The following is a 17,285-nucleotide window of genomic DNA, read 5'->3' as shown; positions in this document are numbered from 1 at the left end:
AACTAGGTCTTGTCTGGTTACTAATTTGAGGTCGCAAGTCTTTATCAACCCCCCAAACACTCTCATTAAAAACAGTATACGGTATCCTGCAGGGACATCAAACTCATCTCAGTGTGGGCCACACACAGCCCATGTGATGTTAAGTGGGTCAGACCAGTAAAACTCCCTCTACTTCAATGTAAAGAAGTTTAACTGAACATTCAATACCTGAAATATCCTAATATAAGAAAAAAAAAGTGATTTCAACAGTATGTATTGATTTGTCTACACAATAAAGAAATAATTAAAAATAGAAATACTTAAAAGCAAATTTAAAAATAATTAAATGTGTCAGCATGATTCTTTGGAAAAAATAAAGAAAATAAGTTGAAAAAATTAATTTAGTTGCTCAATGACCAAACAAATTTCTACAGGAACTTTTCAGTGATTTAATTGTTCCTCTATTACTTAATTACTTTGATGTAGTATGAATTTAGCAAAAGCTGTAAAACTGAAGAAAATCCAGTTAAAAGTTCATAATTTATGGGCTCCACCCCTACCTTAGTGGAATGACTGTTTCTACAGCAGCGTGTGGAGTGAATATGCTAATGACAAACAAATGTTTTACCTGTGACTTCAGAAAGGTAAAAGCTAAAACTAAGAATTAATTGATTCAGATTTTAAAATCCCCAGGATTACTCTGTGTGTGTTTTTTATATGTATTGTTTTCCTCAAATTCTTCTTCTTCTTGTTTTTCGGAAATCATCGCGCTTCGATTTGTATTTGCTCCTCCACTGGCCCCTAGTTTGCATGAAGCTGCCAGCTGGGCCGTTCAGTGAACGCACCTCCCTCTTCCTGAGTGGCTTTTCCACTTGTTTTGTGCAGCAACACTGAAAGGGAGCGTCTGCTGATTGAGTTTAATCGGCCTCAGCCCAGTCCCCGGGTCAGGACCTTCAGTGCGCACAGGAGCAGGGGCTTCGCTCAGGATTTAGACCACCTCCGCTGCAAAGAGCACATTAGGAAGAAGCAAAGCAGCAGCGTTTCTCACGGACTGGTCTCCACAGCAGGGCGGGGGGTGGGTGTTTTTTAATTTTTTAAGAGGGTTCCTCTCATTCACACATAATCTTCCTCGGCAGCATCCTGAGGAGGCTTTCTAGTTATTTCCACAGTGAACCAGCAACAGGTTGAGCAGCAGCAGCAGCGTGAATGCGAGTGAAGCCGAACATGCCGAGCAAAAGCCAGTATCTGCGCCCCCGGCTGTGCACGCTGGAGAAGGGGGACAACGGCTACGGTTTTCACCTCCACGGGGAGAAAGGTAAGACGGGCCAGTTCATCCGGTTAGTGGAGCCCGACAGCCCGGCAGAGACCTCCGGGCTCCGTGCCGGCGACCGGCTGGTGTACGTGAACGGGGAGGACGTGGAGAACGAGAGCCACCAGCAGGTCGTGTCCCGGATACGAGCCACCGTGGGCTGGCTGGAGCTCATAGTGGTGGACCCGGACACGGAGCAGCTGCTGAAGAAGCACAACTTGAAGTGCCTGAAAGCTTTTGTCACCGACGGGGTCCCCCTACCCTTCGAGGAGGAAGAAGTGGAGGAGGTGGTAGTGGTGGAAAAGGAGGAGGAGGAGGAGAAGACTGAGGAGGACGAGGTAGTGGTGGAGGAGAAGCAGGAGGATGGAGAAGTGAACGGGACAGAAAACGGAGATGAGCCGCGAGAAGAAGAGGTGGTGGAGGAGGTGAAGCAGGAGGAGACACCTGAGGAGACGACACCTGAGGAGACGACACCAGAGGAGACACCTGAAGAGACGCCCAGAGAGTCCACGCCGATCCCAGAGACTAACGGGCAAATCCACGGACACGTGGAGAAGAAGCTGAGCATCAGCTCTGAGAAGGTGAGACACATGAAACTGGTAAATTCCCGCATTTCACGAGAATTTTCGTGCACCAAGTTTTGCCATTTCTGCGTTGTGCAAATGTTTCACTATAAAATCAGGCACCAGGTTTCCCACAGATCAAAACTTTCCCCCATAACTTTTCAAAATAAAAGCCCCTCTTTCTGTGGTTTTATTCCAAGCATCCCCACCCACAATCTATGCCTATGCCAATGATGGCACTTAGATATAAGTGCTGATAACTGCATCAAAGCTCCCTGCTTTTACCCAGGTACTGTTTCATGCAGATAATAGGTGCTCTGTGTCAGCTGCATCCACGTGTTGCCAGGTTGTGGGCAGGCTTTGCTGGCAGGGCATTTGCTGTGGGTGAAAGGCTTGAGATCACGAAAACAGGGCCTCAAACTGTGCCTTTCTTCTCCCAAATAACTGATTTCCTAATGTTTTTCACAGTGCTGAGAGATACAGGACTTATATTGCCAATGCCAATATTTTTAAGCTATAAAGGCAGCTTATGTAGGGGAGAGCAGTGTGTCATGAGATGAATCATCATCAGTCTGAAGACATTTCATGACCACTAAATCACTGTGATGTTTACTTTCTACAATTCATTTTGTTGTGTTATCTAACACAAAAAAACAAACCTTTCAGCTTTGCTACGATACCAATACCAACGATCGATATTCGTACCAATCTGATCATCTTTTTGTTTTCTGGAGTTAAAGAGAATTTACTTGAAAATGTGAGGACAGTGACACATTGAAGCTGAGCAGTTTAAAAAAAAGGAAAAAATGTACCCTCAATGTAGAAAACCACAAAAAACAAATGACTTACATTTGTGAGCCATCCACAACAATCACCAGGAAATAGTTTAGTTCCCACTCCCCTTTAAAAAAAAAAAAAAATGAAACAAAATGAAGCCCACTAAGTGCCTTTTTTTCACCCTTTGATCTTTTTCTCTTTAAAAATTAGGGACATGTTCTCAATCTGCGTCAGCCACTTGTTGTTTCCCGAGTGTAAGCACTCAAGAGGACGAGGGTCCCTGCAGTCTGGAACATCTGTGTCCCTCGCTGCAGCGTCTCGGATGTTTATCCCTGAGGCTGTTTGCGTCTGTGTGCGGTGCTCATCCTCCGTACTTAACTGTGGGTGGAAAGAAGGGTCATAATAGCCAGCAGCCGTCGCAAAGAGACAGAGAGGGACCGGCTAAGCTTTCATTTTTTCCTTAATATAATAATCATCATCTTCTGCGGGTGAAGTGTTAAGTGCTGATTAATTGGAAGATGTTTCCATTAACACTTAATTGCGAGACGGCTTCTTTCTTTTTCCTTCACAGGTGTTAAAAGATAAAACAAACAGGCGATGACGCTGCAAACTGAAATTAGGTTGTTTTGCTGTGAGTTGGCCACAGCTGTACCGATGTCTGCCTCTTTTTCCACCTTATGGAACCAAAAACAAATTCAGAAACTAACCAGAAATGCTTGTTTTCAGGAATCATGACCTGGTTACTCAAAAACAAAACAAAAAAGCAAAAAATCCAGACTCTGTTGTCAGCAGTTTCATGTAGGAACTAGTTTCTTGCTAACAAACTTCACTTGCCAACCATATTGCCCTGCAGAGGGACGAAGCTGTGACAGTGTGAGAAGATGCCAACTCCATGTGGACTGCAAGTTTAGCTAGCTCCACCCGTCTTTTGTTGGTAGATTATGATGATGATAAACTTTATTTGTATAATACTTATCAGAACCAGTGATAAACAGTTTCTAAAAAACACATAATAAACAAACGAAAAATTCAACAAAGAATCTCGAGTAAAGAATAAATTGGAATAAACTTAAAATGCAAAAATTAAAGTGGAGCCATTAAACCTGATGTAGTATGGTGATGCTTGGATACAACTTGTCTGGACCAACAGTAAGAATTTCTGTTATCTGAGTTGAAAGTCAATAATATTTGCATTCATGTCCATTTCTTGGTGTTTATTAGACAGTTGTTCAGTTCAGAGAGGTTTGAGTCTGTGGACTTGATTGGTTGATAGAGCGGTTTGTCATCAACGTAATGAAGGGATGAAAGAAGGATGGGCCCCATAATAGACCCGTAAGGACTCCAGAGTCACCAGTGTAAACAAAAAACCAATTCAGTTGGTCAGATATGAGCTAAATCACTGCATCCCAATGCTGCAGCCTCACAAACCAAACTTTATGGCCTGCTATATCAAATGCCACACTTAATTCAAGCGCTATGAGAATGGAGCACTGTTAGTCTTCGGGAAAGGTTTTGCTATAAAAGATAACTTTTGCGTCAAGGCCAGATTTCTTCTTTTACGTGATTTAAAAAAAAAATAACCTGTTTTACTGATTAACAGCACTCAAAACCAGAGGAAAAATATGTAACCTGATCTGGTAACCATGTTATTTTGATTATAGATGGCTCATGTTTTTCTGTAAATGAGTAAAAATGCCTTCACGAGAAGAGCCGTCCAGTTACACTGCTTAGTAAACCCGAAGAGATGCAGCAACAAAACCAAGTGGAGCATAAAGCGATCGGTTGTCTAGATGAAATCAGTGAAATTAGTCATCTGTTCTCAAAAATCTGACGCTCATGCTCATTTGACACAGTGTTGCATTTATCATAATGCATGTGTATGTATATAAACTTTTTCTCTTGTACCCGCAGTATAATGACAGCATTCACATACCCAGAGCATGCAGGACTTTTCTGGAAACATGTTTCTGGTATTTATTTAAGCTTCTTTTTTTCTTTTTTTTCCCTCACATGAAAATAGCAACAGCCTACGCTTGTGCACAGCACTCGAGCACTGCTCAGTTATGTTGTTTGTCCTAGGAATATACAGCGATTGTTCCTGTGTTTACTCTCGATAGTCTCCACAGATGGCCTAATGGAGCTGTGGCAGTGCGGTGCACGCTGGCACGCAAACCAGCGGGAAACAAACGACAGCACTCCTAACAAATTCATTCTCACCACTCGGATCTTTTATTCCAGCTGTCTCCCAGAGTTTAACATACGGAGGATCTGGAGTGAGTAGGGAGCCTAGCTGGGAATTTCTGTTTTTGTGTAAAGGCACAAACCACAGGTTGAGGAAGTAACTTGGGGACACAGTAGAGAGTATGCGAGTGTAAATTGGACTTGAGGGATGCTGTTTAAAGTCTGCTTGCTTCTACGTTGCATTCACAGGCACCCTCAGGGTGTTTTTGGCATTGACTTTACTGTTTCTGGAATTTTCTTCCTACATCCTGTCCGGCATTCCTGTCTCGAATCCCGTTGCCAAGCCAATAACACACACACACACACACACACACACACACACACAGCCTTGAAAAACACAGTGTTGGTTTAGCGGCCACACGGACACTCCGCCTGTCTGGCTTCATCTTTGAAGCGACACAAAAGAGGGTTCGAAGAACAACGCCCTCCCCGGAAGCTGAGGAGCCCTGGTTTCCATGGTTACACTGATGGTGCTTGTGTGCAGTTTGTGTGAAGTTGGTGCGTGTGTATATATATGTGCGAGGATGGAGGTAGGCGAGAGTGAGAAAGCGAGGTGTGAAAAACTGGATGAGCAGAGATGAAGGTCGAAGTGATCAGCTCTGCCGCTGTCGTCAGCGGCGAACAAAACACACGGGGGGGGGGGGAGAGCAAAACACATCAGCCGTTCCAAAGGTCGTCGTTTTGTTTACCGGGCAGTAAAACTTTTACCCTGCTATTGTGGAGGTCAGTGAAGTGTGCCCGATACGCTCTTCTCTGAGCTTTTGCTGCAAGACTTGTGGGGATGAGTGTATTTTTTCTGGCGGAGTTTGAGCGATTGAGGTGTTTGTATAACATGCCATCAAAACTGGAGCTGAAACTATCAGCCAGTTATTTGCTCAGTCAACACAAAGATTTATTAGCACCTGCTGTATTTTTGACAATTTGATGTTCTTAGTCATTTTTCCTACTCACTGGAATACAATCATGAGCTGTGGGAAAATGAGATTTTCTTTTTTAAGAATGTGTTTTAAGATGACGTTTATCTAACGTGGACTGCAGGGAGAGAGAGCGCGGGAGTGGGATATTTTGAGGACTTGACTGCTTGCTGCTTGCTTAAGCCCGACTTTAAACACTAATTAGAGGGAGAGGCAGGACTGCTAGTGTCGGATGTAATTGACTGAACCTAGTTGAGATTGTATACAGAGGAAAGTGTGTGTGTGTGTGTGTGTGTAAGTACAGCCGACAGAAACCACGCAGACTGCAGGAGCCTAAATTGAGGGACTCGTCTATTGATGTGCTGGCTGTTTGTCACTTCTCTCTCCTCTAATCTGAACTTTCATATAAAACCTGCTCATTAAAGACCTTTCGTGAACATACGTGTTGTTTTTTAATGCAGTCCGTACATAGAAAGCACAGTTCTCAGGATAACATGTTGTGTGGGAGGACTTAATCTGTGTGGCCTGCAGTGCTGGATTTGCATAGCTCTTTTTTTTAATAGATTTTTTTCAGCAAAGACACGAAACTCTCGCTTCCGCCCTCAGCAGCAGAACTTCCACTAAGGGTTTTTTGATTTGTATATACTCATTTAAAAGACGTGATTTGTCTTTCATTCGCTGACATGTGATGTAACGCCTTCAGAGGCAGATGCTGGGTAAATTTAACTTCCTCTTAATAGATCAGTAGTCAGCTTGCTGTGATCGTTTGTCATGCAGTTGAGGCTGAAACGGCCACACCTACACTGGCTCTTTGAGCCAGCGTAGTTAGGGCTGTGATTCTGGCTGCTTGCGGGCGTCTAGTGGAGTCTTGGCCTGTGCTCAGTTCCTGGGAAGTTTGTGCTGGTTTCCTGTCATTGTTGTTGGTGAGAGATTCTACCACCTCGTCATCGTGATCCTCTGTCCACCCAAACCCCCCCCTCCTCGTGGGCAGCAAGAAGACTCTTAGCAGCTTAGTGCAGAGTAAACTGTGGTCTAAATGCTGGGGAAGCAATCTCACCATTGCTCGGCAGTGAAAAGGGCAAATGCATGCAACATTACGAGTGCTAATGCAGCCCAGATGAATAGGGATCTCCCAGGGGTGGACACTGAGTTGTGGTTCTAAGTAAACAGTGCGTCCAGCTGATAAGTTGTATGTTAGTCAGTCTGATTATCATTGTGACAAAGCCAGGTATTGTTCAAGGCTGTGTTTGGCCAATGAATTGCGCGTCATTGTGTTTGTCTGACAGGATCAGATATTCTCCGTGATTCATTCTGACCGACTGACGTTTGCTCATGCGCCCGGGCATGTCTTTGCGTTTCTATTTGTTCTGTGTGGGTGCTTTCATGTGTGTGCGCAAGCTGGTTTTTCACGCCCATGTGTGAGAAAGTTCGGGAGTCACCCTTCTCTGCCCTTTTGTTTGCTAGATATGTGGGGCGGAGGATGTCATGCGCTTCATCATGTTTCATCTCGGAGATCTCTGTATTTGTGAGCCTAACGACTTTCCCGCTGCGTGTTTGTTTATGCGAAACTAGAAGTGCAATATCAACAAATCATTAATAATGTGGACACAGCAGCAGAAACATTCATGACCTGTTATGGTCGTCTGTAGCAGCTACATAAAGATAAATGACCCACACTCCACAGAATTGTATCAGGCAGTTGCCAAGGAGCCATTGAGTCAAATCTAGTCAATCCAGTTCACTTCAGTTGTATTTGTATGGCTCCAAATCATAACAACAGTCGCCTCATATTGCTTTATATTGTAAGGTAAAGACCTTGGAATAATACAGATAAAACACCAACAATAAACACCTGTGACCAAGCACTTTGGCGACAGTGGGAAGGAAAAACTCCCTTTTAACAGGAAGAACCCTCCAGCAGAACCAGGCTAAGGGAGGGGCGGGGCCATCTGAGGTGATGGGAGGAAGAAAGGAAAAAAGACACACTGTGGAAGAGAGCCAGTAATAATAAATAATTAATAGAAATAACTAAAGTGGAACCCCGACTTACGAATACCCCATTTAACGAAAAATTCAAATTACGAAGGCACTTAACGGCAATATTTCTGCCCCTGTTACGGCAAAATGCCCGCGTAACGAAATCCGCTGGTTCTGATTGGCTGAGCCCACAATACCCACAATGCCTTCCGAATCATGTGACAACCCCCTTGGCTTTCGTACTTGCGCTTCGCTGTTCCACTTGAACGACGTATTGTTGTTGCAGTTAGCAACTAGCCCATAGCCTATCATTCACTCAAAAGGCGCGATTGCTGCTCGGGAACGAATTAATTTCGTAAGTCAGGGTTCCACTGTAATGATTAAATGCAGAGTCCTATATAAACACATAGGGAGTTAAAAAGAAAGCCGCCAGCAGTTTAAGCCTATTGCAGCGCATAACTAAGGGAGTTGAGTAACTGATCGTTTTAAGCTTTTTATTTAAGACAGACAGCAAAAAAAACCAAACATACTTTCTATGTTTTCCGACTCTTATTTCGCAGCTGAGCTCCAGTGGTCATTCAAGGAACTGCAGATTTCTGCACTCTAGTATTAATATCTTGGTTAATTGCCTCTATAATGTTAAGTAAAACTGTTAAAGCAAATAACCAAAAATGGCAATATGGATCCATTTAGTGTTTTAGTAACCGCTGCTGGGCGCTACCACTGAGCACACTTTACCCACTCATCTATTATCAGGAAGCTTTCATTTGAGACGCTGTTTTTGTGTAATTTAAGGGTGGGAATCGTATTAAACTCGAAAGTATTTTATCACATAATGCTGCCCAAGATGACGAGAGTATCAGGAATGTTTTGCAAGGCAGTCACATTGCAGTTTGTTGCAATATCTGTTTAAGAGTGAGGCGAGGAAAGCAAACAGCAGCCCAAGGAAAGGAAATGATGGTAGAGAGCAGCGATTGGAGGGCGTGCAACAAAGGCCCCGTCGGTACTCCTCAACCTGGGAAATTGCCACGGTTTCGTTTTTTTAACGCACAGGCCATCAGGGTAAATGAGCATTAGCTTTCTTAATGCCAGCACATGTTCATATACCCCATTGTTTAAATGTCAGATAATCATGAACTGGTAAAAGGAAAAAACTGTCAGGCAGCACTCCGGTGTAAGCGTCTGCAGTCAAGTTGGATCAGCAGCACACTGTTGTATTGATCGTGGAGGTAATAAATAATCAGTGGCGTCAGTGTATCACGCAATTAACGGCGCTCTGTTTCACTGAAACCTTTGTGACACCAGCCAAACAACGACGCCACTGTCCCCGACAGCCAAGGCCACTGTGGCCCAGGTCAGGGGTGGAACCTGAACCCTTACTGCGCGGGTGTGTGGGTGGTTTGGTCGCTGCCTGGCGATTGGGTCCCGTGGGATACTGGATGGAGACTCTACAATGTCACATTCCATTTCGCTCTCCATTCTGCCGAAGGTTCACCACCCCGGCCGGACAATGAGCCGAGGCGCCGCGCCCTGCCGGGGGCGGGGGGGAAATGACTCGTTGTGCACCCTGAAATAACCCCCCTTCCCAAAGCACAAGGTCCTCTCCACCCTCGCCACCCTCAGAGAGCGTTAATACACTTAAGCAGCACAAATATCCATTTAAACAATCTCACGCTGTCTTTTTCATTAATAAAATCCTAAATATATCTTGTTGGTGAGGTCATCTTAAGAAGTTGGCTCCAATTTTCTGAACCGTTTTTCACATTTTAGGCTCAAAGTCAATTTTGGTTACTTGTGATGATGATGGTGATAGTGTTTCTGTGGCTAGCACACATGACAAAAATACAATAGACCTTTCCTGTGCAGCTCTGACGAGAGACAGCCCTTCCTGGGCTAATTTTAAAGTTTGCTTACATTTACTTGTCAGGGAGAGACAAGAGGGGAGAGAAATGCATTTAGAAGATTGCTTTTCTTAACTAAGTGTGGCTTTAATAATGTGACGCAGCCCCTTGGCATGTTTTGAGTGATAACAATGAGCCAGAATTTCTTCTTTACTTTTTTTATGTGGCCTTGAGCAGTAGCTCTGCAGGCTTTCTGAAGGTCTTTCAAAGGTTTTGTTGTTTTGTTTTGTTTTTCATACATTGGATGCTTTTTCACTCATTTTCAGTCCAGTCCTTGTACCTGACCATTTTCAGACTAATGAGTGTGTGTGTGTGTGTGTGTGTGTGTGTGTATGTATGTGTATGTGTATATATATGTATGTGTGTATATATGTGTGTGTGTGTGTGTGTGTATATATATTTTTTATTTTTTTTTTTGTTGTATTTATTCATTTATTTATTAAGCCACTTAACAACAACCTGTGCATTATTCAAGTGTAACACAAACACATCATTTGTTCCCATTTCTTTAGCTCAATCTACGATTGATATGTATATCAAAGATAACACACTTTCACGGGCTTAAAATAGCATTTTAGCACCAATGAGGTGATTCCAAGAGAGCTCCTAGCTGCAAACCTGGCATATCTCAGCAGGGTGTGCATTGTGTGCTTGAAAAATCTGAGGAAAGTGGACACTGGAGAAGGACACAACAAAACAAAAAGAATTGGCAGACCTAGAACATCATCTAAAAGTCATGTCTTTAAGAAAAAGGAAAAATGTCCTGTTTCTTGAATGTTCTTCAAAAAGCTTGGAGAAATATTTCTGACGACTGCTTAAAAAATGACAAAACTGCACGAGAGAGTTTGTGTTGGAGAACAGAGGTGGTCATGCCAAATGTTGACCTTCAAACTCGTTGTGTTTGCGCATGTTTCAATAAATCACTGGACCTATTTCCCATTTTCCTACAGCAAAATAAAAAGAGATTAGTGGTGGTTTGAGACTTATGTATGTGAGACTGTATAGTAGTGTGCAAAAGTACAACACACTGAATACACGAGATGAGAGAATGAAGTTCAAAATATTTTCCCTAGCAGGCTGTCGTCAATATGTACCATATAAGGTGATTTCATCATCGTATGGCTTCGACTCACATCTGCATGTTCTGCTTTGTGAGAGCCAAATTTAAAAGCAAAGCCCTCTGACACCTTTTTCATGTTCTATATTTACTCCTCCCTTCCTCTTGGTGCATTTTCTTATAACCACATCAACTGCTGTGTATGTGTGCGTATTTGTACGTGAGAGGTCAGACTTGGTTTGTTGGGCTCGTGCGGCACTCAGGTCTGCAGGGGTGGAGGGTCAAGGACAGGAAGACTGGCTGAGGAGATAAAACCGTGTTGATTTGCGATGGAACAAACCATCTGGCTGTTTTGATGCAACTGTGAATTTAAAACTGAGGACTGAAGGGTGGACGAACAACAAAAACCTCTCGAGCAAAGCCAGAACCTTCACTTTAACATTTTCAAAGACGCTGAAGTGAAGTCTAGGCCCCTCTGGTATCTTATCAGTGCGTGTACCCCTGCTGTGTTGACTGACATTACCGTTCTGTGTTCAGGACTTCCCCCAAAGAGTTCATCGTAACGGGAACCCTCTGTAAAACCTTTCTTTGCTATCTTTTGTACAGCTAGTTTGTCCCATCCTCAAATGGAAGTGGGGGGGACAGTAGGGTGCTTTGTTCAGCTCTCCGCTTGCCTCCCAGCTGGTTTAATGATCCAGCTTGAAACCCAACACCCCTATCCCGCCTGAGAGAGTGGTGCGCTCCATACACTCAAGAGGGCAAAACTTGTGCCGTGGTTAAAAAGGAACCAGGTTTGCATCAAACATTAATTAAGTCTGCCCTTGAGGCTGTTAATCTGTTAGAAACTACACATGGCAATCACAAGGAGCCGGGAGGTCAGCAGTTTGTCGCGTCACTGTGTAACCACGATGCCTGGCAGCGTGTCATTTTAGTGCTTATTAGTTATGCTGATCAAAGAGGCCAAACTCATGGGAGAGCTTCCCCCACTCTTAGTAAAACGACAGGGGGTATGAAGCAATCGGCAAAAAGATGAAAGAGTGACCGCTTTAAATGACATCTGCATTCAGAGCCCATCTGAGTGTGACAGGTTGCAGTTGATGATTTGCAGGACTTGAGTTTTATTGGATGTCGTCAGCAGTCGACAGCAGCTGCTTGGGTAGGAGAACAGTTTATGTAATAGGAAATTTCAACATGAAGGGTTTCTTTTTTTTGTTTTGTTTTGTTTTTTTTGTTGTCCTGGGTATGTGAAACAAAAAAAGAAGAGTAGTTGAATCGTTATGACTCTGATGATCCCCTGACTTTTATTCCAATGTCATCATCAGGTAAACATTCCTGTTTGTCCAGTGCTTTGTTTTTATGGCTACGCACTGTAAAACTAATGTCGTTCCCATCGCACTCATCTTTACAATATGCTGACCGTAGCAGAGGCAAACCGCAGATTTATAGCTTCACAGGCTTTTTTTTATTTGTTTGTTGTTTTGAAGCAAGAGGTCGACCATATTTGGACTGGAGGGTGGAATGCTAAGGTGTCGGCTAATGCTAAGAAGCTTGGTTAGCAAGGAACATCCACGAACTGTAGGAGTGCATTGCTTAGACAGTCCTAGAAACTGATTGGCAACTACTTGGCAACCAATGGTTACTAAGGAATAATATTTATTCCCTGACTAGTTGAGTGGCTGCTGAAAGTTGCTGGCAGTCATGGCATGAAATTGGTTGCGAAGAGGTATAAAGTGCCTCTTGGTAAGCGTGATTGGCTTGATCACTAGCAGGATGCTGCGGTCACCTGTAGTTTCCATGGAAGATACTAACTTGGCTTGAAAAAGTGCCGTTTCCATTTCACTTTTTCAAGTTTGACTACCGCTCAGTGGCTAGCTGAGTGTCGGCAACATCCGTGCAAGCTACGGGTGACCATAAGCAATCATCATCTTGTGGTGCAGCACCCCCTTTCCAACCAGTTTCACCTAAACTCTAGCAAACGCCAGACAGGGAATACTAATTTTTTTTCCTAGTGATTGAAGGTTACCAGGCACTAACTAGTCGGCCTGTGTGACTGGGGCATAATATAACATGAAAACCTCATTCATAAAAACACACACACTTCTCGTGAGCACTCTATTAACGTCACAACAATCAATAATATTTGTAAGATAGTAGCATTGAAAGGGCTCTAAAGCCACTACTGTCACACTGACTAGAATTACAGCAAAAAGTGATACTGTATATGTCATCCTGTGAGTCATCCCTTACCTAAACCCATTATAGGGCTCGATTTGAATCATAACAAGGAGTTTGTACAAGACCAACAAAAGTCTTATAATGTCCTCCAATAACACACTGCTCCAGCGAGTGACCTTTAAAGAGTTAATTTTATATGAGTGAAGTGCGCTTTTCATATACTTTTTTTTTTTATTATTATGGTGAAAAATTACTTTCAGATAGCAAAACAGTGGCTATAAACTTTTTTTATTTCTACCTTAAACTTTGGGGTTTTAAGCCGGATTTAAGTGGCCATTAAAGGAACTGCAGTTTGTGTCTTTTTTTTTTTTTAAGCTGCTTGAGTACGTAACTATTGCCTACTTAACGTCAGCTAACATCGAATATAACGTTTGCTTCTACAGAAATATGAGCACGAAACCATAAGATTGCTGCGGTAGTTTGCAGTTTCATCCCTTGTCTCGTGTGCCAGTTTAAGTTTCCTTCATATCTAAATAAAACTTATAGATAAGAGAGCTTCATTTTCAGCATCATCTCCTCCCCATGTGATTTTCTTTTTTTTTTTGTTGGTTTTTTTTTTTTTTTTAAGTGCTGCCTGTTGTTCACTCAGAGGCCTGTGAGTTGAACTTTGCCATCATGCCTTATCTCATGGTTATCACAGCTTCCTGAGGAAAGACAGAAACAAGTCTTAAACAGGGCCACACAAATCTGGGTTGGGGGATCTGTTAAAAAAGCTCAATAAGAAACCTCTAAAAGCTGCTGCGTTGTGAGGCAGCCGTGTGACTCAGAAGTGTGGTTTTGGAATATTAAAATGGGACCTCGTATTGTCTCGGAGTTATTGGTATTCAAAGCAAGATAGAAGCTGCTCACTCGCACACACGAGTCGCCCGGAAGAAGGTGTGTGAGAGTGAAAACCAGCCGGCAGCAGCTGGGAAGCAGGTTTTATTTTTTCTTTCTTTTTTTCTTTTTTTTTCTTTTTTTTTCAATAGAGATTTCTCTAGATGCAAACAAATATTACTCAACTACCTTCCTACTAACAAAAAATGGTTTGGCTTTGTGCAGACTGCCCAGTGTTACTTAACCGAGTGTTGATGCTGCTTCAGTAACAGCGGCTACAAGTGGTTTAATAACTACTAGATTCTGTGAAGTAACGTGTTATTTTATCACGTTTAAAAGTCAGCTTATGGTCAGTTCGATCGCTTATCAGAAATTATGTCAGTGTTTTATTGCTGGAAATCACAATACGACGTCACAGCTGCTGTGAATAACCCTGGTATCATGGGATTTATCAGTCCCACCTCTGTGTTGTACAAACTTAGCATGTTTGTCAGGTTTTCCTATTTGCCCTCCTTTCTTCCTTCTTTTTTCAGCACAGGTAAAAGTATAAAGTAAAAGACAAACAAACAAGAAAAATTAGGCTTTTATTGAAATGGTTTCCACAGCCTTCCTATATGTGTGCAGCTTTTCCATGATTCCTGATTTCTATGCTGTGTGCACACTGCAGGTGACAAACTGATGCAGTGGATAAGCACAGTTGCCTGCATTGCCACATAGCCATCATACATGAACATAGGAACACGTGACTGCAGACTGAAGAGTTTGGATCTGCAGCCAGTTGCTTCTACACAGATAGCACGAGGTCAGACTGGCTCTTCTGGGCATTTTAATGAAAGCGGTTTCATTTATTAGCATACGGCGGCACATCCTGGTAGCATTTCTGTTTCATTCTGAGAAGTAAAGGCAGCACAGGGGGAAGCATACTGAGGAAAGATGTGTCAACATTTCCTGTTCGGCACTTCTCTCCTTGAAGGGAAAGTGTGTGTCACTTGGAGAGTGTGTGTTCATCTTGAGACAAACTTTTTCTTCTTTTTTTTTTTTTTTTTTTATCCAAAGAAGTTGTTTACACAACAGAAAAACTTGACTGTAAAGTAACAGGTGAAAAAGATTTAATCAAATGCTGAACAAGAAAACACCATCCACTGTGTGATGGTGCAACCAAACCCTGGACATGAACCTGTCACACTCCCATTAATACTTCAGTGTAAACAGGTTTAAAAGTCACGACAGGGACATCAGCTGTGAAAACTAGGAGGCTGAGTACTTTTGCTTTTTGTTTTGCTTTTTTTATTCACTTGAGCTGAAAATGAGGATTTTTCTGTGAAACTGGGTGTTTTAACATTTCAGTATATTGGGATTGACTTGTTTTTGGAGCGACTGTTTTACTTAGGCATTATTTTCCTGTCATGGAGGTTACTTAAATGGGCTGTAATAGTGAAACTCTCCATTCCTTTAGTGTAAAGAACTTGAACCTGAGATATCTTGATATAAGGAAAAAATGCAATTTCAACAGTACATCTCAGAACCTTTGAAACTGTACTTCATAAAGAAAAACTGCTGTAGTAAATGAAAGTAATCACTTACTACTATCATTTACAGCACTTTGGGCTCAGTTATAAGAAACAAATGTAAAATTACAGAGAAAGATCTGAAAGCTAGACTGTCCTGTAATTACGGTATAACACAAATTGTTTGTTAATTCACAGAAATGCCACCATCTACTGGAAGCTTTTTCTAGTAGACGGTAAAAAAGAAAACAGTAATTTCTCTGTCATCTAATTCTTTATCTATTACTTATTTACTTTGGTTTAGTATGAATGGTCATGGAGGAGGTCTGTAACAGTAGGCAAAGCTGTTAAAGTTGTGAAAATACAGTTAAAAGTCCTCAATTAATCCCGGCTTTCACATTTTTCTAAAGCCGTGCAGTGGGCCAGATTGGAGTCTTTACAGGGCCAATTCTGGCCAGCAGGCTTTATGTCTGACACCTCTTTGATTGGATTAATTTATTTTTCCTACCACATATTATGCGCTTGGACTGGGAAGTGCCCTAATCCGAGTAAAGTTTTACACAGATGTTCCTAATCTAAGCTGAGCTCAGGCCAAGAGCGAGTCTGCCGGAAGGGGAAGACACAACTTCACAGTTCAGCATATCACTCTGATTTAACCACGAGTTTCAGTTGGTTATACCAGGAAGAGCAGCGGTATGAGAGAGTGAGGGAGTTTACACAACATGCCATGAATGTTAAGTCCTGTGGGCCCAACGTATCTGCACCTCATTTTGTAACCGATCATCAGATTTTTATCAGTAGTGAAACTGATAACAAGTAATATGAGTAAAGCGTAGCAGCAGCATAATCACACACACACACACACACACACACACACACACACACACACACACACACACTTGGCATCTTCAGTTGTCCTCCTGGCTCGTGTGTGTTCAGCAGATTCCACAGATTTCAGACCCGCGTGGAGATTCCTCGGCCCTCCACTCCTCTCTGATACAAATCCTCCCTTGTTGTTCCTGCCAGAGACTCTCTCACCCTCTCTTCCCTAAGCAGGAACTGCTAATGTCAGCCAGAGCACCAGATGATGAGATTCAGGCCCATCTGACGCTTCGATGTGTCTGAATGACACTCGATATTTTCACCCACTTTTGGGTTTGTTTGTTTTTTCTTTTAAATGGCACATGGTGAACTGAGTGACTGTGGATCACACAGACTCAGAGCTCTTACATCCAGTAGATGATAACTTGTAATCACATTTGTGGTGAGAGCCAGCCTTTTTATACAGATAAAGCCTCTCTCTACCACCGCACAGAAGAACAGTGCATAGAGTTCTTATTCAGGATTTCAGAATGAGGGAAGGTCAGTAATAAGAAACGCCGAGCCACCAATTCAGACACGGTCTCCAATTTTCCCTTTAGTCTCTACTTTTAAAAGCCTCTGTTAAATTTATAGGACTTGCAAGGGAGGGCTCCCTTTTCCTTTTAGCTTGGGTGTAACTCCAGAAGATAAAGGTTAAGCAATGCGTGAAAATTTTTTTGTGCAATTGGTTCGCAGCGTGATGAAACTGTTGCTCTTATCGGGAGCACATTTGATCGGTAGCGTGCACGTTCTGCTGCACGATGGGGCTCTCGAAAGAGACAAAGATGGCCGGTCTGCATCACTGATGAGAACAGACAGCGCAGTTTACAGAAGTGCCTTCACAATCAAGACATCGTTCTGTATCTGCAACTCTGTGCGTGGTGTGACGTATCCTGTTTTTGTTGCACTATCTTGTATCTTGGTTGCTCAGTGTAGACACATCCTGTGGAGGACAGTTTCTTGCATTATTCAAGTGAACATTATCCTTTAACGTGTATACAAAACGATTACTAATGGAGTGGAAAGGAAATGATAAATATGTATGTTTGGGTCTAACTGCCAGACTATTAGTTTAACGTGGAACGCCGGTGGTAAATATTGAGTTTGAGCTCCAATTGTTGTTTCTATTTATGATCGTAAACTCTTA

General features: G+C 42.6%; 1 protein-coding gene across 1 annotated transcript in view; it reads left to right on the top strand.

Annotated features, from left to right (window-relative positions):
- The first annotated feature begins 840 nt into the window (after positions 1-840).
- Positions 841-17,285, top strand: part of nherf1b (NHERF family PDZ scaffold protein 1b) — a 28,178-nt gene continuing 11,733 nt past the window's right edge. The window contains exon 1 of the mRNA XM_080904235.1: positions 841-1,869. Within this exon, the coding sequence (XP_080760361.1) occupies positions 1,186-1,869 (684 nt within the window). The 5' untranslated portion in view covers positions 841-1,185. The remainder of the gene's footprint in view (positions 1,870-17,285) is intronic.

The sequence above is a fragment of the Rhamphochromis sp. 'chilingali' genome (assembly GCF_963969265.1).
Source record: "Rhamphochromis sp. 'chilingali' genome assembly, chromosome: 15".
NCBI classification, from domain to species: domain Eukaryota; kingdom Metazoa; phylum Chordata; class Actinopteri; order Cichliformes; family Cichlidae; genus Rhamphochromis; species Rhamphochromis sp. 'chilingali'.
Note: the sequence above shows the minus strand (reverse complement) of the source record. Positions and strands in the feature narration are given on the sequence as shown.